The sequence below is a fragment of the Chelmon rostratus genome, chromosome 12 (genome assembly GCF_017976325.1).
Source record: "Chelmon rostratus isolate fCheRos1 chromosome 12, fCheRos1.pri, whole genome shotgun sequence".
NCBI classification, from domain to species: Eukaryota; Metazoa; Chordata; class Actinopteri; order Chaetodontiformes; family Chaetodontidae; genus Chelmon; species Chelmon rostratus.
The window spans coordinates 10,487,779-10,514,230 of NC_055669.1; the positions used below are offsets into that span (position 1 = coordinate 10,487,779).

The window sequence follows — 26,452 nt, forward strand, 5'->3', positions numbered from 1 at the left end:
TACACTGAGTGACAAAACACCTATGTTATACCTGCTATATAGGCCAAAGGAACTATATTAAAAGGTTTTACAGATACATTAAATAATGGATGTGTATATGCATTCATCTCACTGCTCAATCTGTTAATGACCCATCACATTGCAGACAGTCTGTTTAAGAAATAAACAGAAAAAGTAATCTGAGGACACATGTAATTGCAAATATTAACTGTGGGATAAAAGCCCACATTATCTTAATGTAGTCGATGTAAGAAATGGAGAGAATTTGTGACACTATATTTAAGATTTGACTCGTGTTTGTCAAGTTTGGATTAAATTTTATCAGCACAATTCCAGCTAATTGTACACATACAATGAGAAGACTGTGCTTGTTTGATATTCATCATATATTTTGCTTCTTCATTGGCTGTGATGTGAATAATAATCTACTGTGTTTTTCGGCACTGTGGGACTGCAGCTGACTCTGTAGTACTGACTTTGTCCAGCAGAGGGAGATGTTTCATTAAACATGACAACATGGAAAGATCCAAAGTGTTTTTTCCAGCAACAGATTGTAGATAATTTCAACAGAGATTTTGTGTCTGTGTGCGTATGTGTGCGTGTAGAGAGCATGACGGATGGTGTGTGTGTGTGTGTGTGTGTGTGTGTGTGGTTGATGGAGAGAGGGTGACAGAGAGAGAGAGAGAGAGAGAGAGAGAGAGAGAGAGAGAGAGAGAGAGAGAGAGAGAGAGAGAGAGAGAGAGAGACGCACACGTATATGCTTGTATGTGCAGATATATGTGCATGTGCGGTTAGTATGTCATGGAGGAACTGTCCCACTCTAGTTTTCCCTTTTGCTTCCTCTCTTTCACCTCTTCTCTCTCGCCTTCTTCTTCCTCCTCCTCGTCTTCATCACTGTTGTCTGATTCAGCACTTGTCATTCCTCCCACCTGTTCCTCATCCTCTTCTTCTTCCTCCTCCTCATGTCCTTCTTCTTTTACCTCTTCATCAAGTGCCTGAGCTCCTTTTATGTTCTAGAAGAGAAAAGGTAATTTAGTAAAGGTCACCCCAGATCCGAGATCCGGTATAGAGAGGCAAGCAATGCAACTGAGCTATGAGTAAGAAAAATCCTCTTCTATCCTGCAGTCAGCCTTTCTAGTCTTTAGATCGATAGTCTTTAGGCATACTGCAGGAGCAAAACCCCAAAATTTAAATGTAAATGTCATCCAACCTCCATGGGGTTGACCGTGATCGTGAGTGCAGAGTTGTCCCAGTCTTCCTCAGGGTCTTTGCCCCCGTCCTCATCTTCTCTGGACCCCTCCTGATGTGTGGCATGGATCCTGTACACGCCGATCACCACAATCACCACCAGGGCGGCGATACAAACCACAATAACCACCGTGGCTGCTGGAGGTGCTGCTCCTGGGAGAGGAGTAGAGAGGCAAAAGATGGCATGGCATTATTTTCTATTACATCAGAACTAGCGCTGTCTTATTTTGCTGTTGGCTGCGACTGCCTCTCTTCTTGTCTCCCTGTTTTCGTTTAGCATTTGCTGGATTTAAATTTAAATTGACCTGCTTGTTTAAACAATGGTTAAAAAAATGTTGCATACATATTCATGTGTATACAGCTGAGTCTACACATGGCTGTAGATCTGCCACTGTTGGTGTTCAACTTTTGGCTCGAGCTAAATATCTGTATGATATATGCTGCTTCCTTTCTGTATTTGATTAATTTAAAATCAAAGCTTTACAAATTCTCCGACAGTTGTCTTGTTTTTGTTGTTCTGACCGTTGTTCTTTTCAGTTCTGACAACATTTTAGTCTTGAATTTGATTGCTGAGGTCTGGAGACATAGTAACTCAATTAGAAAAGGCATTAAACATCAGCAGAGTCATCTCCAGTTTGATCGTCTTGTCTAAACCACTTCAATGGAACAGAAATCAAGGGCACATAAATTTAGATGTCCATTATAATCATCCATTGCAGTGTGAAAGTGGATCAGAGTCCAACTGCTGTACAGTAAGACAGAACAGTGGGTCTAAGCTGAACCTCTAGGAAGGAAAGACATCTATGTCTTTATTTTCATTTCCAAATAATAGTCTGATTAACAAAAACGCTGTCCTGTTAGGCAGCAGGTGACAGAAAAGTCAGTGCTATGTGTAAAGATGCTTGCTGAGTGCTGGTATGGAATAAGTACAAGACAGACCGGTTAAAACATCATTCTCCTCCATCATTACAGCATCAAATATTCACCACAGAAAACACTTACATTTTAGCTTACCTGACATGTGCGAGTTTAGAGTGTGTATCATGAGTGGGTGATGGACGGGTCTCATGTACTGAGGTTGGGCAGCCATATGATTGACATGTGCCACCAGTGCTGAGTGGTGAAGAACACTGACCTACAGAGGCGGGACAAACACCATTATCCTCGGGAAAAAGAAGGTGGAGGATTGAGGGTTGAAAAAAAACCCCAGAAAGACATCAAGCTGACCTCTAAAGTGAACTCATTGCTGGTGTAGCGTCCGTTGAGTTCGGAGCAGGTGAGTCTGAACCTTCTCTCACTCAGGGTGGCAGGTCGCCAGTTCCTGTAGCGCACCTGTCTCAGTGCCTGCTCGTAGTGGGCCATGGAGTCCACGCCTTGTAACACACAGGAAACACGTGTTATAGGATGGTCTAAAATATGTCATGACGGGCTGTGTGTGAGTTTGGAGCTGTAATAACTTATGACAGGGTCTATTTCACTGACCTTTACAGCTGTCCTACTGTATAGAGTGTGAATGTTCATCTTACTGCTGCATAAAGGGCAAGCCATTTTTAGTGACATTCTCAAAGATTTTAAGGTGGAAAGGTGGTGCATCTCTTCCCACACATCACCACCCTGAGCAGATTGTTCGCACCGCCTACCATAGATTGATATTCCAGAGGTGGAGTTGGTGGCATCCAGGTGTTTTCCCAACAAAGCACTGTGATGAATCTCCAGACTCTCTCTCTCAGGATTCAGTTCTTCCCCAATTACCAGAACATCACAGTAGTCCAGGTTATGCATCACCTCCATCACACCTGGTCTGCGGGCTGTATACGCACACACCAAATGACAAAAATGAGTTACGTGCACCTAAACAGGACCTTAACAGGACTCTAAAACCACAGATTCTGTCACGTTAAGTGGAACATTACTACAAGGCTGGTGTGACACGAGAAGCACACAGGCAGCCTCTCCACTCACAGCCACCGAAGCTGTCTCCCTTCATTACTGTGCTCGTGATGTGAAGCTCCTTGAAGGGTGCCACACCCAGCGGGGCCCGCAGGTCACCGGCAGGCCTGACGAGCCGATTAGATCCTGTAATAGTGATTCTCGGTTCGCTGGGCGGCAGGACCATCACTACCGCCTTGATGTCCGGGATGGAGAGACACGTGTCCTCCCCGAAACACCTGACAGACGGACACACACGCAGAAGAAGACGAGAGGAGGGAGAGGTTACAGCACGGGACAGAGCCAGTGTTACTGACTCACTGCTGATTTGTCTTGATTTAACTGTATGGGTGTTTTGCTGGATTTTTTTTATGTAGTTGTCACAAATAATGATCATAAAATGCAAAAACACTGTGTCATAATGCGCAAAATAAGCAATAATGTAACCAGAAAAAACATTTATTTTTTGTTGGGGAGTTAAACGCTACAAACTAAACTGTTTCATCAGGACTGTGTGGGTGTTGTTTCATCAGATTTGACTGACAGTGGCCTTTTCATTAGCAGATGATGACTGATTACAACTTTTAAGGGTAACTGAATGCCAGAACAAGCTGGTAATAAACACTTAATATGGAGGAAACAAAACATTCCCTAATGTTCCCCTTTTACGCTCCATGTTATGATCAGGAAATCAGCTGCAAATGAGAAATATTGCACCAACAACTAGGAAATCATCCTCTGATTCAACTTGATCATTTCCAAAATTGTGCCCAAAGTGATGTTTATTTTCAGTTATGGACAGAAAATGTACTTGATGATGAGAATGCTACTCGATGGACCCTGAAGTTATCTGGTATTCACTTTGGATTCTCCATTTATTCTGAGGAAAGTATTAAATGTACCAAATGTGTTTATTTGGTAAAAAGCATTGGTTCATAGTTTCTCTCATGTCCTGGCAACCAGTCCTATTTGTTCTGAGCCATTTCAATACTCTGTTGTCAAAGTTGTGTCTAAGTGTAATAAAATACCCATTTTTTCTGCACTTCAACTTTTTTTTTTTTTTACATAATCACCACTTAAGAGTCAGGAAAATCAGTTTAAACTGAAGCATCTCTAACATAGGTTTAAAAATGAAACGTTGCAATAAAGCGAAGCCTCACTTAAAAGTCTGAAGTGACAGCAATTAGCCCTGACCTCAGCTCTCAGTCATACAGGAATAAATCTCCAACAGGAAAAAACAATCCATTTCAAAATAGGCATAATACATAAAGAAAGATGTTATCTTAACCCGGTCTAAACAAAACACCAGAAAGAAGAATTTAAAAACTGTCAATAATGTGTAATGGGACTACATATTATCGTCTTTGCCTCAGTCACGCTGCAAATTCAACATATCTTGTGAGGCAGATCTATCCGTCTTCATCTCGAGGGGAGTCATGAAGTGTTGGTCAGAATTAGACAGCCTCTATTGCTGCTCCTCGAGCTCACTTCTCTTTATCGACCAGCACACGTCTAAGCTGATTTCAACCTGCCTGCGTTTGCTGCTCAACAAATGAACAAGTGCTGAATGCGTGTGGAGACGGGGGCAGACACATAAAGTATATGCTGTGAGACACATGGAGAAGCACTCCTGTACACACATGCAGCGTATAACTCACACACATTCTTTAAAAAAGCTATGAGACCTGCAAAGGCAAATCTTACTTAATTCCTTAGTTATAGAACGTGCAATTTATGCAATTAGTTTGTGCCACTCAACATGAAGGAACTTATTTACAGTATTAGCTAGTTTGTAAGTATTTTCCTCAATCATTCTGTTCTTAAAGGTACATTGGGTATTAAGCTACTTTATGATTCACAGTTTAGATGATATACAGAACACATACAAGGCTAAATCATGTGTTTCTGATTATGCAACGAGAGTAAAATAAAACATAAAAGTTATGCTAGCAGAAGTGTGAATGCTCTGTTAATCATTACCTGCCCATTCCATTTTCATATTTCCTGTGTGTAAATGGAGATTTCAGCCTGATAGTGGCATCAAACGAAGTGTCAGGGATGTCATCAAAAACATTACTATTAATCCTTTGAATAGTCAAAGCAGATATCAAGGAAATCCAGTCATTTTCAAGATACAGTGCTGTCGCCCAAAGTCTTTTGATTTCCTAACAATGTGATTGGCAGTCAAGATATTTTTGGTTTGGACAAATAGATCGACTGACATCACCGTCCTTGGGATCTGCGGCTATCGAGCAAAGAAAAGTCAATTCAAATCAAATTACATCCAGAAAGACATACACAGAAGGACAATCAGAAAAACAGACAGAAAATGAAAGTAAGAAAGAATGAGACAGAGAATAAACAAAAGCAAGGAATATAGACGCCAGCAAGATGGTCTTTCCATTCACCAGAAGGCTTAATGTCCTTAATGGCCAGCTGGTCTGTTTAGTAATTTAATAGTTTTTACACTAATGATCCATCCTTTGCCATCTCGCTGGGAGTTCTGTGGCTTGAAGACAAAGACACACACGACACATCTGACAGAGCCTTCCTTTAATGCTTTAACCACCACTCCTCTGGCTGTTGCGGTGTGTGGCTTTTGTGACCATCTACTGGAATTAAGTTGACCAACTTGTTCTAGGCATTATGCATCATTTCACATTAGTGTTAGTGTGATAGTTACCTCACACTTAATTCAACAACCCACTCAACCCGTAACCGTAACCCACTCAAACAGAATACCTGCAAAATGTGCTTCCCTAGTGATCACCACCGAGATGCGTGTCCTCGGGTGAGGTGAAAGGTTTAAGATGTGCTTTTGAGCAAGGCCATAAACTCATCCAGCAGAGCTGCTCAGTGACGGCGACTGAACTGTGCAGCTCCTACAGTAAATGCGAAAATGCGCAGCTAAATGAATGTAAAGCTGGATGTTAAAACAGTCAAGGCGTGAGTGAAAATGCAAACAAGTGTATGGGCACTTACTGTACTGTGGTGGTGATGTGTAGCCGGCGGAGGCCTGGCGTAGGGAACTGGCGAGAGTTAATGTAGGAGACCTTGGTCATGGCTGTGTTGATGCTGTCCACATCCTCTCCTTCCACCACCAGCACAGACTGTGCAGGGTTGAAATGGAACTGGACACACAAACGATTTGTCCTCAATGGAACTTCCAGAGATCCAGATTCAAACAGCTGTGTTTAAGTTGTTGTTTCACAATATCAAAGGACATGAATTAAAGAATAACCTTCCTTTTGATAAAAACCATCAGCCTGAAGAGTGTCTTACTTCTATATTACCGCTAAAGCAATTCCAGGACCCATTGGCTATCATCTGATGATGATTTAGCCTCTGGTGTTTCAGGGTGAATATCTAGATAGTGGATATGCGGGCCAAGGCTTTCTCTTCAATGCACCGGTCATTGTTTGTAGTCTGATTTGAAACTTGACTTTCAAATTTGACAACAACTTGACATTTCAGCAAATCTCTATAGCAGACATTTGCATATGAATGCAGAGAAATTGAAAAAAAAGGCTAATAAAAAGCTAAATCAGACGATCTGATAAATCTGAGATTTTGTCCATTTTGCCTCTTTTGCTCTCCACGTGGACTGTTTACCTGCATGTAACCAAAGCCCGCTCAAATGTGATTGGTCAATCCTACTCTGACTACAAACTGAAACCAAAACTTCTGATGCCAAAATCTTATCTCTTGCCTACAGATGTCTGCATTCATATGCAGATGTCTGTTTAAAGAAATTACCACAATGCTGGTGCTATACTATCAACTAAAAGCAGCTGAAAGTTTGAAGTCTATGTATGTGTGTGTGTATGCGTGTGTGTGTGTGTGTGTGTGTGTGTGTGTGTGTGTTGTATATTGGAAACACCTCCACTTTCCACACACCTTGATGTCCTTAGCAAGGCTTTCAAGGGAGTTAATATCAAGGCCTTCTTTGCAGGCCTGCAAACAGGAGATAACCTTCTGGGTTTCAATGCGGCCTGGTCGGATTGTCAGACCTGACAGGCTGCCATGGAAATACTGGGTGAACCTTGGGGTCGCGACCTCACCACCTAATGGGAGCAGAGAGAAAAGAAGAGAACCACAGGCAGGAAAAGTGGGGAAGTGAGATATGAGGGTTAAGGGCAGAATTGATAAGGACGAGAGGAGAAGTGACAAATGGGTCAAATACAACCATTGTCACAATGTCAGCCAATTCCAAGTCTCACATTTTCCTCGTCTGGGTTTTTCACCTGCTATGAACTAAATCTCCTGTCGTTACAGATGCTGCCACTCACACCTGGCCTGCAGTAACCCCTGCATTCCCAGCATTCCCCATCACCTGACCTCCCCTGTCCACCTGCACTTCCTCATTAGCCAAGCGCCATACTGTATATACTGGCCCACTTCCATTCATTCCCTGCCAGATCATCTGTTGTGCATCTGCCCTGGCGCTCCAGCCGTTTCCTTCGTCTGTTAAGACCCCCTGCCTGCCTTTTGATAAGGCTCTCTCACCTGATCCTTGTTCTCATGTGTCTGCCTCATCTGTGCGGCCCATTTTGACTTTTGCCTGTTTTTCAACCTAGAGTAAACTCTGTCGGCCTGGTCTGTGAGACGTGCTTTTTGGTTCAAACCTTTTTTTACTGAGCCTTTGCTGGGTAAAAGAGACAACAACATGCATTATGTATGTTTCCAAGGGAAAAGCACACACAGTTTGCTGAGAATAACATCTGTGAATCTGCTTCAGAAAAAGCTTACAGGGCCCAGTGGATAGCGAGCTACGAAGAATTTAGAGGTTATTTTTCCCAAAGTTCACAATGGAGGTAAGAAAAGAAGCATGCAAAACATGAGACACAAGTTCAGACAGGAAACAAATGTAACTGAATCACACTGACACTGACATTGTGTTTTCACAGTTTTCTAATGTCTAATGGAGTTGTCATTAACATATAGTAGGGTTGGAATGTTAAACTGCTTGATATAGATGACAAAATCATTTCTTTAATAGATGACAATGAACAACTAAACACCTGTAACTTCTAATTAAATATACCACCACAATGCAGGAAATGCTCACAAGCACATCTCTTTCTGTATGACTTCATCCACATTAAATATGCTGTGGGAACTGATGGCAACAATTGTGTCATATCACTGAATAAAGACAAAAAGCTACCTAAGAGTAGGCGGCATTACACAAACAAATAAGTAAGTCTGCAATACTCAACAACTATGACATGAAATTGCAACAGCTGGTACAGCTACAGATATTTTGACCCTTCCTGTCAGGTTTATGCATTGAATTTGATGTATGGGTTTGACAGATGGAATGTGTGCTTGACCTGAAATGTTCTGCAACTGCCACAGAGAGTGGAGAGAGTGGGAAATACGTCCTTTCATGCTAAATGAATGGAACCTCTACTGCAAGCCAACACATTGGCACAGTCTGCGTGTGTGTGAGGTATCGCAGCACTGCAGTCTGTGGGGTCAGCTCCATCACAAATTCAGTCAAGCCCTGGCATCTTATGCAGTAAAAAAAAGTGTGTTTTTTTCATCCATAACACAAGATTTTGCTCTGTGGTGCAAGTTCACCACTTCTGATGAAGCAAATATTCATACTTGGTGCTGTATCAGTCAATGGTAAATTGCAAAATGTCATGGAGGTGTAATATGAGCTCCTGGACAGCAGCCTCGTTTTTGAAATTAAACATTTACATCTTCTTTTAGGAAGATTTAAGTTGCATTTTTGAAATCCAAATAAACACTACATTGTATTGTGCTTCTCTGTTAACTGAAATATTTGAAAAGAATCTCTAGACAGTAATGGTTGGTATTGGTTCATAATAACAAAATCAAACAAAAACATGAAATTAAATGGACACATTAAAGAATGTTTATGCAAACACAGAACAGTGCTCGGTACTGTTAAACGCTAACACACTTAAAGAAGACTTAAATAATTTAGTTTGTTAAAAACAAACAAGAAGAACTAAGTGGTGATTTTTGTTTTCTGTTGAAAATTACAAAAATAAAGTTCAATCTTAAAATACAGCCAAAACCCATGAAATACAACATTTTTAAAAAATATAGGTAGGAAACAAGCTACACTGAAGTTTGATTGACTGTTGAATATTCCCATTCATCACCTTGTTTACTAGTTTATTCCAGGCCCTTTGTCCAACATATTTCCATCAGCATCATTGTTTACACTCCTGAACTAACCATATTTCAACCCTCTGCAGCAAAATCAAAATCCCTGCTGTCATACTGAATATTTGCTCTTCGTGCCCGAATGCTGAATAAATAATTTTGTTGTTTGAGGTTACTAACCCACTCACTGTAATGCACGCTGGAGGTTCTCCTTGCACAGCACTCTTCTGCAGAGCAAGGCTCAGGGGAATGGAAGACAGTAACAGCAGACATTATTCTGAACAGCAGCTACCAGCCAGCCAGCATGGGCTGGAGGCATCCACTCTCTCAGCTCTGTCAATGTGAATCACACAGTAGTGTATACATGTAGAGCTCAGAGAGAAGATCCTGTCACGGAGACAGCAAACAACTGCCTTCAGCATGCCAGACAACAGGAGACTTACAGTGTACAAAGGCCGCCTAGGCCACAAGATTAACATGTCACTTATTAAGTAACTTACAATTTCACAACATCGACCATGTTCTCCAAGAACCACTAAAACAGCACATGATTTGCAATAACCACATAAACAACACTACAGCAAACAGCAAAACAGAAGAAATTAGAATCTGCTCAAACAATCCAACTGTCTGAGGAAGGTTTATAAACTTTATCTCATGCAGACACAGACAGACACTAGACTACAAGCTCATTCACACTCAGAATCACAAACTGGCAGGCAGTGGGAACAAAACTCCTGTCTTTGATCCCAGCATGGCCATCCAACCAGCCCGAGAGCTTTATGACACTTTCTGACTGGTCTGCGTGCTGCTCTGTGTGCTGTATGTATGCACACAGTAGAGTATGTGTAGAGGTCATTCTGGCAGTTGTCACCCACATTTCACTTATCATGACAGCTCTGCAGCAGGAGTTTAAAAGGTCACACCTTCAAGTATTCTTCCTATACTACATTATGGACATTATTATTTTACATCTAGATCACAACCAGAGCATGCTAACACATCAAGGTTTGTCAAATCAAAAAAAATACTGAAATGCTGTGGCTGCATTTTAGTATATTGCTCTGTCCCTTCATTTTTCATAAGAACGTGTTCTATGATGTGTGCCTTTTCCAGATGAAACAAAAGTACTGCTGTTGGATTGCTGAGGCTGTTTTTGTGTTAGGATTGTGGCTTCCCCATCTGATGATGAATGTCAAACTAGCAAACAGAAAATAACTGAAGATGATTAGAAAGCTCTTTGGTCTTATTTAGAATAACTTGCAATTTGATTTGTATGTGTCACTCCCTCTGCATTCATCAGATACTGCAAGAACTACAAATATCATCCTTATCATAGGTTTTATTATTCTTATTCTTTATACTTGCCCATGCATTAGAGGCAGACATGTAAACACTGTTTGATGAAAGTGGGTGTAAGTAGGAGCAGAGTGAGGAATCCATGACCTCCCTTTCTCTCCAAATGTAGCAGTTGTCCTCATTATTCTGTCCTGTAGTCTCCTTCTTGATCTCTCTGACAAATGCTTGGTTGAAAGCTTTTCATCAAGGCACTGTCTTTGCGATTGCATTACCACGTGTGAACTGATTGTGTCTAGTGCATATGAGGTTTATGTAGATTCACAAAAAAGAGAAATGAAAGACGATAGAAGACGAGGATGAGGAAACGTCACATGTTGGACATAATAAAGCGCTAATAACTGAGAACTTTTGTAACTAAGCAATCACTGCTAATTTACATTGAATAGCTACTTATTTCTTTTACCTCTTTTACCTAAACAATAAACTGGACTGGTCCACCAACACAGATGCCCTGTATAGGAAGGGCCAAAGTCTTCTCCATTTTCTAAGAAGACTGAGGTCCTTTGGAGTATGTAGGACATTACTGAGGACTTTCATTTACGCAGTGGTCTGCTGGGGCTGTGAAAGCTCTGAGAGGGACAGAAAAAGACTCAACAAACTGGTGAGGAGAGCTGACTCTGTCTTGGACTGCCCTCTGGACACCACTGAGGATGTAGGTGAGAGGAGGATGTTAGCCAAGCTGACATCGATCATGGACAACCCCTCCCTCCCCCTGCATGACACAGTGGGGGCCCTTTGCAGCTCCTTTAGTAACAGACTGTTGCACCCACCCTGTAAGAAGGAACGCTACTGCAGGTCCTTCATTCCATCAGCTGTCAGATTATTCAACTCGTTATTTGGTCGTTTGCCAAATAATCTGTTGTTTTTTTCTCATTTATGCCAACATACGCTCATATCCTTTACATTTTTGTGCAATATTTCCTTTACATTTTGTGCAACACTACATCTTTTCTCTACTGTTTTGTATATTTTTTCTTCTGTGCAATAGCATTAACACTATATATTTTTTCTACATATTTTTTATTTTATATAGTTGCTTGTATAACATGTACGTATATATAGTCACGTTTTATTTTGTGTCTTGTTTTTTTAATTTCTCTATCTTTGTTGCTATTTTTCTTTCCAACTGCTATTACATGCTGTTGTAATGCCCCAATTTCCCCGGCTGGGGATAAATAAAGTTTTATCTTATCTGAGTCTGACTTTTTTTCTTTCAGAAAAAGGATCACTTGTCATACACAGATGTGACCAATAACGCAGAAAACTGCTGTTGCTCCTGCATCTCATTCCAGTTCCTTGGCACTTGTATTTGACCTGTTGGCTTAATGGTGGGGCACCTTAATGGAACAGAACCATAATTAATATGATTAGCTGCACCGCACTGTTTCTGCTTGGTCGAGCCAAAATGAGAAAGGTCTAGTGGATTACTTTCGATTTGAAAAGAAATACCATTTATGCTCGTAGTGGTGCACTGGGACAATAAACATGACTTCTGTTCTCATTTCACTGTGTGCTAGAAGAATACGATCACAAAGCAAGCTGTGCTTCTACTTAAATTGCAACTCATTTTAAACTTACTGCTGTATATGTTGACTGGTACCTCATTATTAACACAAAATTACCCAAGGCTCTTGATGCCTACACTGTGCTTCTGTGGTATTTGTGTACTGTACTGTTGGGGGGTTGCTTTGAAATTGCACACCCACTTTCCTGTTGCACATGAAATGCGATGGAAAACACACATTTACATCCAAACTTAAAAACAGCCCCCCCCCCCACACCAACAACCAACCCATTCTTTTGTTAACCTTGTATGGTGACAACACACGTTTTCCTTTTTGTTTGCAGGGCAATGAATACAGTCTGAATGCCTTTCATTCCACATGTCTCATCATTATGTTGTTGATTGTGGGGAAAAGGGGATGGAGAAATGAGAGGCTGAAAGGCAATCTTGCTCGCTAATGGCCTGCAAAGTTATCAGTTGCGGCTTAGTGAAGCTTAAAGCGGCTTCATTGGGATGTAATAGCTGGCAAAGTTGTCCTCCATTCACTCTAGCTAATCCTTCCTTCAGGGCTTTCTCTCACAATCAGAGATTCATGGAAAGAGGCAGAAAGACCAGGCTGTATGAAGCAAGGAAGAAAATGATGACGACAATAAGAAAATTGCAATCAGGCACAGGATGAAAAGACATTTAAATAGCAACCAAAACGGCATCAGGATGAAGCTCTGGATGATGCTGGTGAGGGTTGTGAGCGTGATTTAGGCAAGCTGCAGAACGGATCACTACTGTGTCATTCTGCCCTCCTGTAAAGCATTTTTGTATAATTATTCAAGTCATAAACATGGCAGCAGGGTAGCTCTTATTCATTCCAATGTGATCACTACCCGCTCTCGTTCCCTGCCGCTGGAACTGACACGCAGAATTTCCTGTGTGATACCCACACGGCTAGCGCCTCTCCATTTCAAAGAAGAAATGCTTGCAGCCCCGGGGCATGAATCTTAATCTCTTTATTTATCTTAGCATTAAGACTCCTGCTTTCTCTCTCTCTCTCTGTTTGTGCTTCAAATGTAATGTCATTTTCTTTTGGCTGCTGTTGTTGTAATGCAGTTTCTCCATATTTGGCAAAGGTTGCTGTCCTTTTCCAGGTATTACCCATTTGCATATTTAGAGAAAAATTACATTTCTGTATATTTCACAACACTTTGATTAACTTAACTACAAATGAATTGCCAGATTTGATCTCAGCTTTGTTTCTGTGTCAATTAATTATTTTCCATGTATTACAGAGTTTCTGATCAAAATACTATGACAGGTATAAATACAATGCTTAATTTTGTTTTTCTTTTTGTATTGGCACAAATATAGGCTTCTTATGTATTATTCAATACAATAGCACTATTTTATATTTAAACAAAACTGCTCTGTAGAAAAGCAATTGTTTTATCTTGATGTGTGTGTATATCTACAGCAGATACTGGTGACAAATTAAAGAGAAAAAAACCCACACAAAGTGTCTTTGTAAGCCACCAGAACAGCTCCAGTGCTCTTTGGCACAGATTCTCCTGGAACATTCTTCCAAAAAGTATTCCCTCATTTGGTGTTTTTTAATTTATTTTTTTATCCCTTTATTGGTTTTCACAAAAAGCATTTATAATACTAAAGCTGCTGTAACTATCAATATGCAACCACAAACCAATTACATAACAGAATGAACTACAGGGCTTACAAATAAGTGATAAAGATAATGTTTCTCCTGTACAGATATGGCTCCTTTTTGCGGAAATAGGCCTATGAATAACTCTGTTACTTCATTTTATGCGGGGCAAATAAAAACCATAACCTCAAGCTGAAAAGCCTGCTGCATATAAAACGACTGTCAGATTATAGTATAGCTGTAAAATATCCCAACAACACAACAACGTGCAACATCAGTTGTGTCCCATTCCTGTCTGAGTTTAGCTTCTTTAATGCCATGGGCAAATTTCTGCATCACTCCAAAGCTACTGTGCATTTTTAGACACACACACACACACACACACACACACACACACACACACACACACTGACCTTGCCAGCAGGCGCCCACAGTCAGCTGCGTATCAATCTTCGAGGTGTGGATCGGCCAGTCATCCGTCACCAGGTAAGGTTCATAGGTCACACCATCCACAAATAGTGTCACTGCAGGAAACTCCACATTGATCACATAATAGTGCCACTCCTTGTCACAGATCTGTAAAGAGGAGAGAGAGGTTATCATGTTACTATGCTGTAGAATTTTCTGCTATGTGTCCTCTTATTATGCACTCAAATAAGAAAGTATCCTTAAGTTTGTACATACACAAAAATGGGGCAGCTTTAAAAATACATTACTCTGGCAACTACATTTCTTTTTGGGGGGCCTTATTTAGGTTAGGAGCATTTTTCCGTGGAGGATTATATTTAGAGGAATGCCGTTGAAGATGATGATGTTTACTCCAATCATGCAGCCGAGACCGAGAGCGCATCCTTGAACGTTCCCCGCCTTTCTACCTTCAATGAGAGCGACGCAACAAATTCCTCTCCTCATCTCCGGATCATTTGCTCCCTATCGTCAGATAGCTAATGAGGTTTGCGTCTAATGAGCTGTTCATTAAAGGCACAGAATGAGTGACAAACACGGCTGTGGGAGACCTGGGTTTCTTTGATTATTTAGAGAACTTGTAAGGACATGTCCTGTTGTCTCTCTTTCCCTCCTGCCTCTCTACCCACGATAAACACCCAACCACACTTTCCCTCCACCTGGGCCACAACAATATGTGGACACTTTAGCTATTTTGCATACATGTAGTTGGAGCCATAACTACAGATTATTTTCACTAGCGATTAACCGACATATTGCTTTTCTTGACTAAATAATTAACTGTTTTATTTATAACCTGAACTGGGTGGCTGGCCGGGGCCTTCCTGTGTGGGGTTTAGTTTGCATATTCTATATGAATCACCCTGTGGGATGGAAGGTAAAGAGGCAAACGATTCCCACGTCTATGACTTGAGAGCGATTTTGTGATGGGACAACAAGAGATCTAAAAATACTGTGCATTGATAATATAGCATTTTATCCATCCATTCTTGCTTAGCTGTTTGCCTTTTCAGTCACATCCATATTATTATTATTATTATTATTATAGTACCAGTCAAAATATATCACATACAACATTTTCAGAAAAATCTCAGATGTAATGTTGAAATGAATATTGTTTACAAGTCAGTAAATAGCAAAATAAGATATTGCAGTAACTTTGATATTACATGAATGCAGCATTTGCCCTGTGATTGACTGGTGACCTGTCCAAGATCTACCTTGCTTGGCTCCAGTTCACTGACACCCTAAACAGGATAAACAGGTATAGAAAACGGATGAGCCTAAGATAGAAACACTTACACTCCCAACACCCAGGGTAGCTTGCAAAGATTCATGTCATATTCTGTCTTGTAATATGCTGTGATATGGATAAACAGGAATAAGTGCTGTTTTCACCTATTTCATCGGCTGAAAGGATCAATGACAGATACAACACAGCATGAAGCCTTGAAAGCAACAACACATCGTTCTCATACACACCATGGTGCCTGTTATCTGAATTAAAGCAAGACATGCAAATACTCTCAATTTAAAGCCATTAAACTGCAAGTGTGCTTCCTTTTCAAGTCATATTTACAGTTTTAATGTCTTCAGCAACTTGGTGAAGTCTCAAAGGATTTAGAAGTCCTAACGTTATTGTTCCTCCTCTTATGGCTACAGCATCGGTTTTTCTGTAATCAGTCTGGTGTGAAGGATTCGGTTGAATTAACAGCAAACAATTTATTTGCACTGAAGGAGAATATCTGCTAATTTGAGATGCACCGAGAGGAACTGCAGGAAAGGATACAAGAGTCAGATAGATTTTTATTTTGTTGAATTTCTTTCCAAGATTCAGTGGCCACACACACACACACACACACACAAACACACACAAGTAGTTTATTCAAGCTGTGATGTGTGACAACGAAATTGAGACCTGTGTTGGAGCCACTAGTAATCTCCAGGGATGTACAATTTAGAACGTAGAGTCTCACCCCTCTCAAGTGTGAAGAGGCATAAATTCCCACAGGATATCCCAGAAGCTCCTCCCACACAGTGTCACATCTCTTGGCAGACAGTGGGATAACCACTATGCTTTTTCTATGGACTGCTTCCTTATATGACCACAACTAGATCTGAACCTCACAATTTAAGGCCTGACATCTGGCCGTTCAGAAAAACTACAATTCTGGTGTGATACCAATAATTGATTGGAAAAATCCAAATCTTTTGAACAAGTAAACAAGAACAAGTAAAAAAAAAAAACCTACATAATTAGATCAAATTACAACCTGCTCAGATTGCTGCTCGCTTGCTGTACACAGATTAAGATATCCCATGATTCCAAGCATGTTATTAACAATGACAGTGTGTTTTAGTTTCATCAGCTCACATTCAGGATTTGTATGTGTACTGTGGTACACAGGCAGAATGAATTGCCACTTTCATTTAGCTGCTGGCTGGCTGACTGCCTGTGGAGGTCACTGCAAAATATAGACACTGAAAAAGAAGAATTACAACGGGCATCTGATCTTTTTGAACTTGCTGGATTTTGACAGGAGTTGCAGCTTTCTTGGTCATGTTTTTCCTGCTGTCCTTCTCTGCTATTATAATGCCATCAAAAAAAGGAGCAAAAATTCATACCATCAAGTGTGAAACAGGACTAAGAGTTTAAAATGCAAACATTCAGATGTTTAGCAGATATAATTCTTACCATATTCACCATCTTAGTTTAGTGTGTTAGCATGCTAACATTTGCTGATTAGTACTAAACACAAGGTACAGCTGAAGCAGATGAATGTCATTAGCTTAGCAGGTAAACAACCAGTTAAAATTTTGACCTGATGATGGTGCTAGATGAAAGGTTTTTTGATCAGCAGTTACTAGAGTTATTACAAGATTTGTGTACTAAATTTTATCTCCACCTCCACAGCTGTGTTTCAATTTTATCTTAAAATCAGAGGATCATCAAAGTTATTAGGATTCATCCTGTGATGACCATGAACACCTGAACCAAATGTCATGGCAACCTAATAGTTGTTGCGATATTTCAGTCTGGACAGAAGTGGTGGACCGACCAACAAACAGACAAGACTATCCATAGAGCCTTGCAGCTAGCATGGTGAAAAAACACTTTGGGAAAATGGCAAACAAACAAATAAACAAAACCCCACAAAGCTCCACTTCCAGAAAAACTACAAAAAACATTTTCACAGAGTTCCTTAATTTCTAATCTTGTGCTCTCTCATTCTTCCTCTCCGTCTGTGTTTTTGAGTGGAATAACTGATAACTGGTGCTGGACCAAATGGCAGAAATAGAGGCCATGAACAAATAATGACCTCTATGTCTCTATGCTTATTAAGAAATGCATGTACAGTGACAGCAGGAGCTTTCAGTAGAGTCGCAATCAGATTTTATTGCATGAATATTAAAGCACAAATGGAAGCTGACAGGCACTGAGGGTCAGACAATGAACACAAATACTGTGTATATTATTATTTAATGTGCAATAAAGTGTAAGTAAGAATACACTGTTGGCAAGAACACAGGTCATCTTGTTAGACATTAACTTTACAGAGTGGCTTTTAGTGCAATCATTCATTGTATGTACACACAGTGCCTGTGACTACTGTAATTAGGAAAAGTTAAAGCCAAGGATCTAATCCAGCATTTAATTTGTTTATCTTGTTGACTCTCTTTACTTGACAACTCATAACCCGCACTTACAAATGCACATACATGCCCCAGTAAACACACAGACACACACACATCATTAGTAGATACCATCAGCTGTACTGTTTTTGCTTGAGACATATTTGTATACACAATGCATGTCTGAAGGCATATTAATCAGTGGAAGCTTGAAAGTATTTCTCCTCTTCACCAGAGTAACAACACAACGAACGCTGAAACACTGTAATGAGCTGGTCCCCAAGCAGGTTGCAGGCCTGCTTAGAATGAACAGAATCATCAGAGGAGTCCCACAACAGAGAGAGAAAGAGAGAAAGAGAGAGAGAGAGAGAGAGGGGGGGGGGGGGGGGGGGGGGGGGGGGGGGGGGGGCAGCAGTGGAGGTGTCTCTATGCCTCTGCTAAGACCATGTCTCCCTGTTAATGTAGATGCACTACAAAATATATGTTTGGTGATCCATTTTGGACCTCTATTCAAATCAAATTGCTGTTTTCTAACAGCAAAAACAGAATATTTTACTTGATGCACTCACAGTGAGAGGATAGTTATCATTTTTGCGCTCTCTCACTTCCAGTGTTGAAATTTCTACCTCTTTGATGGAATACACCACTTTAGTTGAATAACTGAGGGAAACAGTAATTCAAGAGTAACTTCGAGGAAAGGCCATGCTATCCTTAAATTTCTATAGATCCGTAAACATGGCCTGCTTGATGAGAAGTGTGAGAAATGGAAACATTTCCTTTGATGAAAACTTTTCATCTATTCTTCCTTTTATTGCTCTGATTGCTATAGTATGGTGAAGATTTGCAGCCCATTGGAGCAGAAATTCAGCTTCTCACAGAATTAACAGTTGCTTTTCTGCCAAAAGGATTACTAAAATTAAATGTCTGATTTCAGCAGGTGAAAATGCAGCTTACCTCAGAAGGCAAGATCACTGAACTTGGACAAAAACAACAAAAAAATTCAGTTGAACAAGCTGAGGACAGCAGCAGATGCTGGGAACATCACAAAAAAGGAAGATAAGCAGTCAAGTTTTTAACAAATAAATATGCTGACCGATTAAGGTTATTTCAAGATTGAAAGGGTTCATTGAACACACTGTTTTATGTGCTGCATCTACGGGGACCTGTTGAATAAACCCATGTCACGTTCACGGATGGTGCTTTCAAATATTTCACCTTGTTAGACCTCTTATTAGGACTTCTGTGCAGGATTCAGACCACATGATACCAGCCTGACCTGACAGACTTAGACATCAAGAATGAAAATGGGTGTCGGGGGCAACAATCGATTGAAGCATATCATAGTAAACGACAACCGATGCCGCATAGAGGACATCATGCAGCATGCAACTGTGAAATAGAGGAAATGTCACTATCATGCCTTTTTTTTCTTTTTTAGGCTTTTCCAAACACAAGACAGCCAGTATCATACGCAGCACCACAATTTGTTTACATTCATTTTCCCAAGAGTCCTTTCCCTACCAACTCCTTTGCAGTGACATCATGCACATTGTGAAAAGACAGCAAGCCATGATTGGTTGTTAGGGCAAGTCTATAATCAGCTAATCTGACACAGTATCCATCTTAACAGACAAAAATGGTGTTTGAACTTGGTTTTACTGTTGTTTTGTTGCACCTTTTAGGGGTTGTTGACTTGTCATAGTACAGTGGAAGAAGCACAGGGGTAACAACACCAGGACAAGAGTGAAGCAGCTAAAAGGAATTGAACCATCATTAATTGCATTACTTTCAGCTGTGCTTTTTCCTATTTTGTGAAAATATCCTATTGAAAAAGGCCGTTTTTTTTAGTGCACCTTGTTTGGTGACAGCATAGCTCCACACACCATCCACGTAAGCAGAATTCTAACCAGCAGGAACATGTGCAGGCTGAGGAACCTTTTAGCACAGTAGACAACTTATCATGTCAAACAGGAAAAGCACAGGTGTAATTGATAACATTAAAAAAAACCCGACTCCACGCCAGTGTAGGTGAGCTAGTTCCACGGTCCTGCGGGAGGAGATGGCCAGGAGAGGTTTGTTTTTACTCATCCTACAACTCCAAAAGTATTAGAAGAACTGTTCACACAATTTCTTTTCATATCTGTTAAAATAACACATCGGGAGAACTGCTGTCTGATTTCCTTTATCGCGAGCAGGCCAATCTCCAAAGAATTTATACTCCACCTATAACCAGTACATAAAGCATAGATTTCCCCTGATTTTCTCCCAGCCTTTGCTACATTGCTTTCTTCCTACCGTGAGATGACTTTGTGTTTCTGTAATATTGATATTTTCACCTCCCAGCTCCACTCAAAACTTGAAGTTTTGTCCATTTTATAGTCTGTATTTATACACAATCTGAAGAGTGATTCATCACTCAAATAGAAGAATATACGCTCTCCTCCTTCAGGTATTCTCTAAAATAGATTACTTCCCTCCCCGTGTTGGTTAAGATCAAGAACTGTCCAATCGGTATCCAGACACTTTCTGATCATTCCTCTACTACTATAGCCATCTCCAATCCTTATAAAGATTAGGTTTCAGATACCTTACTGAGCCAGATTCCCTTTGTTGAGTATACTACCATGCAATAGCAGTGTTTTATAGCTGAGAATAAAACACCAGAGATAAGCCCGTCTATCTTGTGGAAATCTGCCACGGCGTATTTACGAGAGGCTATTACATCTTATACATGGGCACAAAAGAAGGAAGATCTTAAGAGCCAATTGGACCTTGAAAATACTATAGAGTCTGTAGGATGAATTCAGGTTGTCACCCAAAGGATATCTGGTAAAAGAAGTAGACACTGCCTGTTCTGCGTTAGATCAACTACTCACATAAAGAGCACAGTCCTAAACCTTTTTTTTTCTGCCAAATATTCATAGGTTATAGGATGGAGGTAATGAAACCAGAAGGGCTTATTGTGCATCTTGCTAGGGAGAAAACCAAACATAACCCCTTATTCACAGGGCATTTTCTATCTGCTGACATAAACAGAATAATGAGGACGTTCTGCTGGCTGCTGAAAAGCCCTTTAATAGGGTCAGGTTTATTTTGATGCCTTGGAGAGGTTTGGGATAGGAGGAGACATCTTTATTTGGATGCTAACCATATATAATGGTGTTCAGATCTGTTTCATGTGATGAACAGCGCCCGGCAGGCATGTCCCATTAGACCACTGATCTTTGCTTTGGCACAGAACCACGGGCCAAGACCATTAGGCTTTTTGCTGATGTGAAGGATATAATGATTGGTAATGATTGGGGCATGATTTTTTTTCTTGTATGCTGACAACACTCTTTTTTGCTGTTGTCCTCTCCAAATATATTGATTGCTTACTTTCTGTCATAAGATAATTTCAGGAAATCTGAATCTTTGCTTTTTGGCATCACTACCCTCCTTTCCTTCTTCTATCCTCTTCTCATCTGTCCTGTTCCACACCCCTTTGTTCTGCTTTCCATCTCCTTTTATCCCCCACCTCCATTTCATTACTCCATCCTAACCTGCATCTCTCCTCTCTTTCTCTTTTCATCTCCTCTGTTCTTATTCACGTTCATTGCCTCTCCTCTGCTCCCCTCTCTTCTGTCAGTGTTGTGGCACTACATTATTGATGTCAGCCTATCATGTGTCAGTGTGGTGGTACAGCATGAGAAGGGTGGTAAAAGAAAGAAAAAAATAAAAGAAAAAATGACAGAAAGGAAAAGAGCTTTGCTAACCTGCTCCACAGCATGTCCATAAAACACACCTTGTCATACAAAACCAGCTTATTTGTGATGTAAGATGTTTACATGGTCATGCAGAACATAACATTCACAACTATTAGTCGTAATGTCCAAATGAAAAGTTTTGAACTAACTGAAAAGAAAAATGACTGTCTAAAGACTGCATCAAGGTCTGCTTTCAGAAGTTTTACTAAAGCATGTTGATGAAGGGAAGATCTGCAGCAACTGATTCATGTCAGTGACACAATTGAAAAAGCTAAACAAAGAAAGATGTGAGGCACAAGATTAAATAAGAATGCAAAACACGCCTGCCACTTAAAGTCAAAGGTCCACTTAGAAATTATGTTTTGCTGCAGGATTTTTGAAAAATCTCTATTGTCTATCTGTCTCTTCTGTCGCCTCAGCAGCTCTTACTTGGTTAATGCAGGAATATAATATTGGTGAATTATTTAAGTTGTACATTTAAGGTCAGCCAGAAAAGCCCCTTTTTGCCTCAGGTAAGGCAGGAATTAGAGAAACGGGAGGATAAAAAAGTGATGGACAGAGGGGAAGAGAGACCAAGATGGAGTGAGAGAAAATAGAAAATGAAGACATGGAATAAACTAGCTGTCAATACATTAGTGTGCTGACCGAATTCTTATGTAGTGCTGCTTATAGTGCACTCAGCATGTCCTCTGAGTGGTCTATAAGTAGCAGACTGTGGAAGTAAGCACCCCGCCTCTTACACCAACAAACACAGTCACTATTTGTCACACCCTAGTCTCAGCACACACACACTGCAAAGACTCACACATTTAGTGAGATGCAGCAGCTCTACATACTGTAGGAAAAACACAGGAAGTGCCTGAAGGAGACAAAGCACAGCTGAGCTCTCAAATGACTTCATTTGGGAAATAGAAGCCAGAAATAAAATAAACGCACACACTGGAAATGTATACGCTAGAGGCAATGTTCAATATCTTCTCTGTTGCTCTTTGTCTTTTTCTGTTTTGCTCTTACAGAACAGCAAAAAAAGTGTGTTTCATGATTGCTTGTGCTCTTTTATATTAAAGTATGCTACATACTGAATCCTTGTAATAGCTGACTTGCCAAATCAGAGTTCAGTCATAGGAAATAATATTATAATAAAGTCAATAAACACAGCAAGGCCAGAGAACACATGACGCTGACTGAACAAAAGTATGGATTTGTGTGTCTTTCATAAAATAAGCATTTCACTTCAAGGAGATTTTTTTCCGACAATTACAAGATCACTTTTGTAAGGTGAGGTAAACAAACATATCCCTCTTTCACATATGCTTGCTTTAGAGGCAGAATGACTAATCCAAAGACAATCTCCCTCAAGCATCGCATGACCCACTAGAAGTGTCTGGGGGTGTGTATCTGCAGAGACCCTGCCCCTTGTCTGTATCTGCTTATTTTGCTGTACTTGGGATGTTCTGGGTGTCAACCTTTGGCCAGTGGGTGTGTACCTCTAGCCAATAAAAGTTTTTAGGCTGTGAGGGCTGGACTTTCTAAAAATGTAGTTACCAGGTGCCAGACTGTCAGCAGCTTGCATCCAAGAGGAAGCTACGAACATGGTGGGCACTGCACAAAAAAAACATGCAAATATAGTGAGATGAAACGCAAAGCAGACAAAGCTGCTGTCAAAACGAGCGTTAATCTGGGGTGGGCTTTCACCTGTTGGCGAGGTGGCACAGTGGGATGTATTCTGGGAGGGGCGTGCGCCCCTGGTGCCGTTGAGGAGGGGTCAACTTTGTTGTGTTTATAAACCACAACTGACAAATCCTACTCATTCTGCCTTTCGCCTTTAAAAACTGCACTACTGTACTGCTATAACAGCATTCTAAACATTATAAGCATTGTAAGCACACAAGTAACTGAGCTGAAGCACTTTTCAGTCAGTCTCTTGTGTTTGAGATGGACCTAAATTGCTCTCTGAGTAGGCGCCTCAATCTCACCTGGTGTCTACAACAAACACACAGAGAGGCAATACACTCTCACAAATACCAGCACTACCACCACCATCCAATTAATCTCAGAAACAAAGGGAGGCTTCTAATAAACACAGGACAGAGAACAAGCCATGGCACAACGAGCATAGTAATAGCAGGCAGATAAGGCACATAATTGCAGATGCTGTATAGACAAGGGTTGTTTTGTGCTACTCCAGCATTCCGTCCATATAATCAAACCCAGACATAAATGATAAATAGCAGGAGGTCCGCAGCTGTTTCGAGCCGTGTAATTGGTGAAATTGGAAAGTTTGTCTGTAATTCACAACATCTGATCTGTGAACTGTACACTTCTCTTGGATTGATGTGAAACAGCTTCCAACACAAATAAATCTTTGGCTTTTGACTTATCGTTTTTACATCTCAGGCCTCAGCTGAGAAAAATACTGCGTATTTGTCTCAACCCTCACCTCTTTGTTCACATAGATTTTTCCTGCTCTAAGAACCCTGTTGTGAGTAAATAACACCTCGTTTGTAAGGATTTAGATCAATGCCACATCACAAACACACACTTGTTCATTATCTTGCTAAGATGGGCAAACTTGAGCTGTAGGGATAGTACAAAATGGGGTAGATTGGGAAAAATGACTTCTTTATCCACTTCTGTTTATTCTGAACTTCTGTAGGTTTCCCTCTATCCTCTGCTTTGTGTGACTTTGTTTGCATGTTTGACACATTCCTACCATATTTTGCTAACAGGACATTACAGGAGTGAATCTTCATTTGCATGGGACCGTTTGATTTGACTGTGAGTGAACACCTTTTTGAACACCTGGATTCAACTGAACTGAACTCTTTAGACTCACGGACAGTGAATAATGTGCATAGAGAGGAGTGATCCATCCTGCAGTCCATTACCAAGGCTGAAAAAGAGCAAGGAAAATTGGCATCCTGTGTGTGTGTGTGTGTGTATGGGTTGTGTTCACAAATAAGTCAGTGCCTGTTGGTGTGTGTGGAAAAGTGTCTGTCAGATGAGACATTCCTTCAGTACATTTGACCGACAAGGAAAATGGAAGCCTCTCTCTCTCTCTCTCTCTCTCCCTCTTTGCCAGGTTCCTTTCATCCCTCTCTCCCCCTCCTCTCTTGGGGTGAGAATTGTAAAATCAATAGAGCTAAATGGAGTTGCCGCGGAAGCCATTGAGCGTCCTTTCTAAGTGCTGGAGGAACAAGGACAGTATAGAAGCAGCTGTGACAACCCATAGTGACCTCTTCTCCTGCTTCCTTTAATCTGCAACACTCAATGTTTTCAACATTCTCTGCTATTCTCTGAGTTTGTCCTCATTATTCACCTCAAGGCACTGCAGCACCTCCTGTGCATAAAGTACAAGCTACACAAGCCAAACGTCAACCAAAAACCAAGTGGGTGTCACAGAGAGGAGAGAACCAGCAAACGGTTGCCTAGGCTGTATTTGGAGCTGCACACTACACACTACTGATGAATGCAGTATGCAGTATGTACTACATACTATTTTGCATAGGAGTATGCAGTATGGAAGTGTTAAATTGACCTATTTTGCAGTAAGCCAGGCCAGGCTTAGCTGGTATTCAGCTTTGGAAAGTAACACGGCTAATGTCAAAAAAACACTACTGCACAGCAATCCATTATACTCTAAAAAAAGGAAATTATAAATGTGGATTTTCACAATGTTTCTGAAAGATAAGTATTTACCTGAGAGATGGGTAACCCTATCTGACGATTGGAAGCAACCAGATTCACCAGCTTTTTGTTATTATGGCATTTTTGTTCATGTTAACACCCACGCTGGTGTGGTCGTATCGTGACCCCCCCCCCGGCAATAGCTGCAAGTTTAATAAAATTGGTCAAAAATGTAATGACAGAATAACAGCAGTACAGAAATCAAAAATATCTTCCAGTTGTGGCCCTCGCTTTCCTCTACCATTGTTGGTGAAGTCTACTGTGTTGGGTGCAGTGGTGTGTGTGACTGTGGGGTCTGTGTGTGACTGGCTGGTCGGTTAGCTAGCTACCCCTGCAGGCGCTTATGCAACTTCTTAAAAATACTTTTCCGAATCATCGCAAATGTTTTCCTAAAACTTCAATATTCAAAATCTACACATGATTTCTCACCTCAGAAATTGTCAGAAGTGAACTAGCATACTAAAATTGTAATAATCTGGTTATTGTGACTGCTCCAACACTTTGTGGGACAAGGTACTCGAGGTAGACTGGTCCGATGCATACTGTGATTTTTGCAGAATCAGCACAACATCTGGATATTTTGGTCACAAAGCAGATTTTGCCAGATTTCTGTCTGCATACTACATGTTACATTTTGGCCAAATCAGTACATACTGCAAGTGTAGCAGGTGATTTCCAAAACTGCCCTTGTCATAAACATGCATTTCTTAAAATGAGGTTTTTGCATAAACTCTGCCTTTAGTAAGCTAAAAGTACGTGGATGAAAGGCCAAAATGCATTAAAAAAAGCTACGTTTTGAAAAATGCTTGTGCACGTTTGGACTAGGCATTTTTCTGATGACCCTCAGCCACGCCCATCCCCAGTACCTGCAAAGATGGCAGCTACATAAACTACATGACAGGGTGGAGAGGAAGTAAGATACATACAGCACACTACACTATATTTAAATTTCATCTGAATGTTGGAATATTGAGTGTGAACCTTATCCACCACACAGTGCCATCGAGCATTCCCACAATGGAATAAAAAGGTAGTCGATGGCACAAATTCCCCAATGCAATACCCTTTGTAGGTGATAAAACTGCATTT

At 40.7% G+C, this 26,452-nt stretch overlaps 1 protein-coding gene across 2 annotated transcripts in view; it reads right to left on the reverse strand.

Annotated features, from left to right (window-relative positions):
* Positions 1-791: 791 nt before the first annotated feature.
* Positions 792-26,452, reverse strand: part of clstn2a (calsyntenin 2a) — a 144,928-nt gene continuing 119,267 nt past the window's right edge. For both annotated transcript variants that reach the window (XM_041949398.1, XM_041949399.1), the window contains 9 exons: positions 14,246-14,408; positions 7,075-7,241; positions 6,160-6,308; positions 3,211-3,416; positions 2,889-3,056; positions 2,476-2,621; positions 2,263-2,383; positions 1,211-1,401; positions 792-1,013 (listed from right to left, as the gene is read on the reverse strand). In XM_041949398.1, coding sequence (XP_041805332.1) covers positions 792-1,013; positions 1,211-1,401; positions 2,263-2,383; positions 2,476-2,621; positions 2,889-3,056; positions 3,211-3,416; positions 6,160-6,308; positions 7,075-7,241; positions 14,246-14,408 — 1,533 coding nt within the window. The remainder of the gene's footprint in view (positions 1,014-1,210; positions 1,402-2,262; positions 2,384-2,475; positions 2,622-2,888; positions 3,057-3,210; positions 3,417-6,159; positions 6,309-7,074; positions 7,242-14,245; positions 14,409-26,452) is intronic.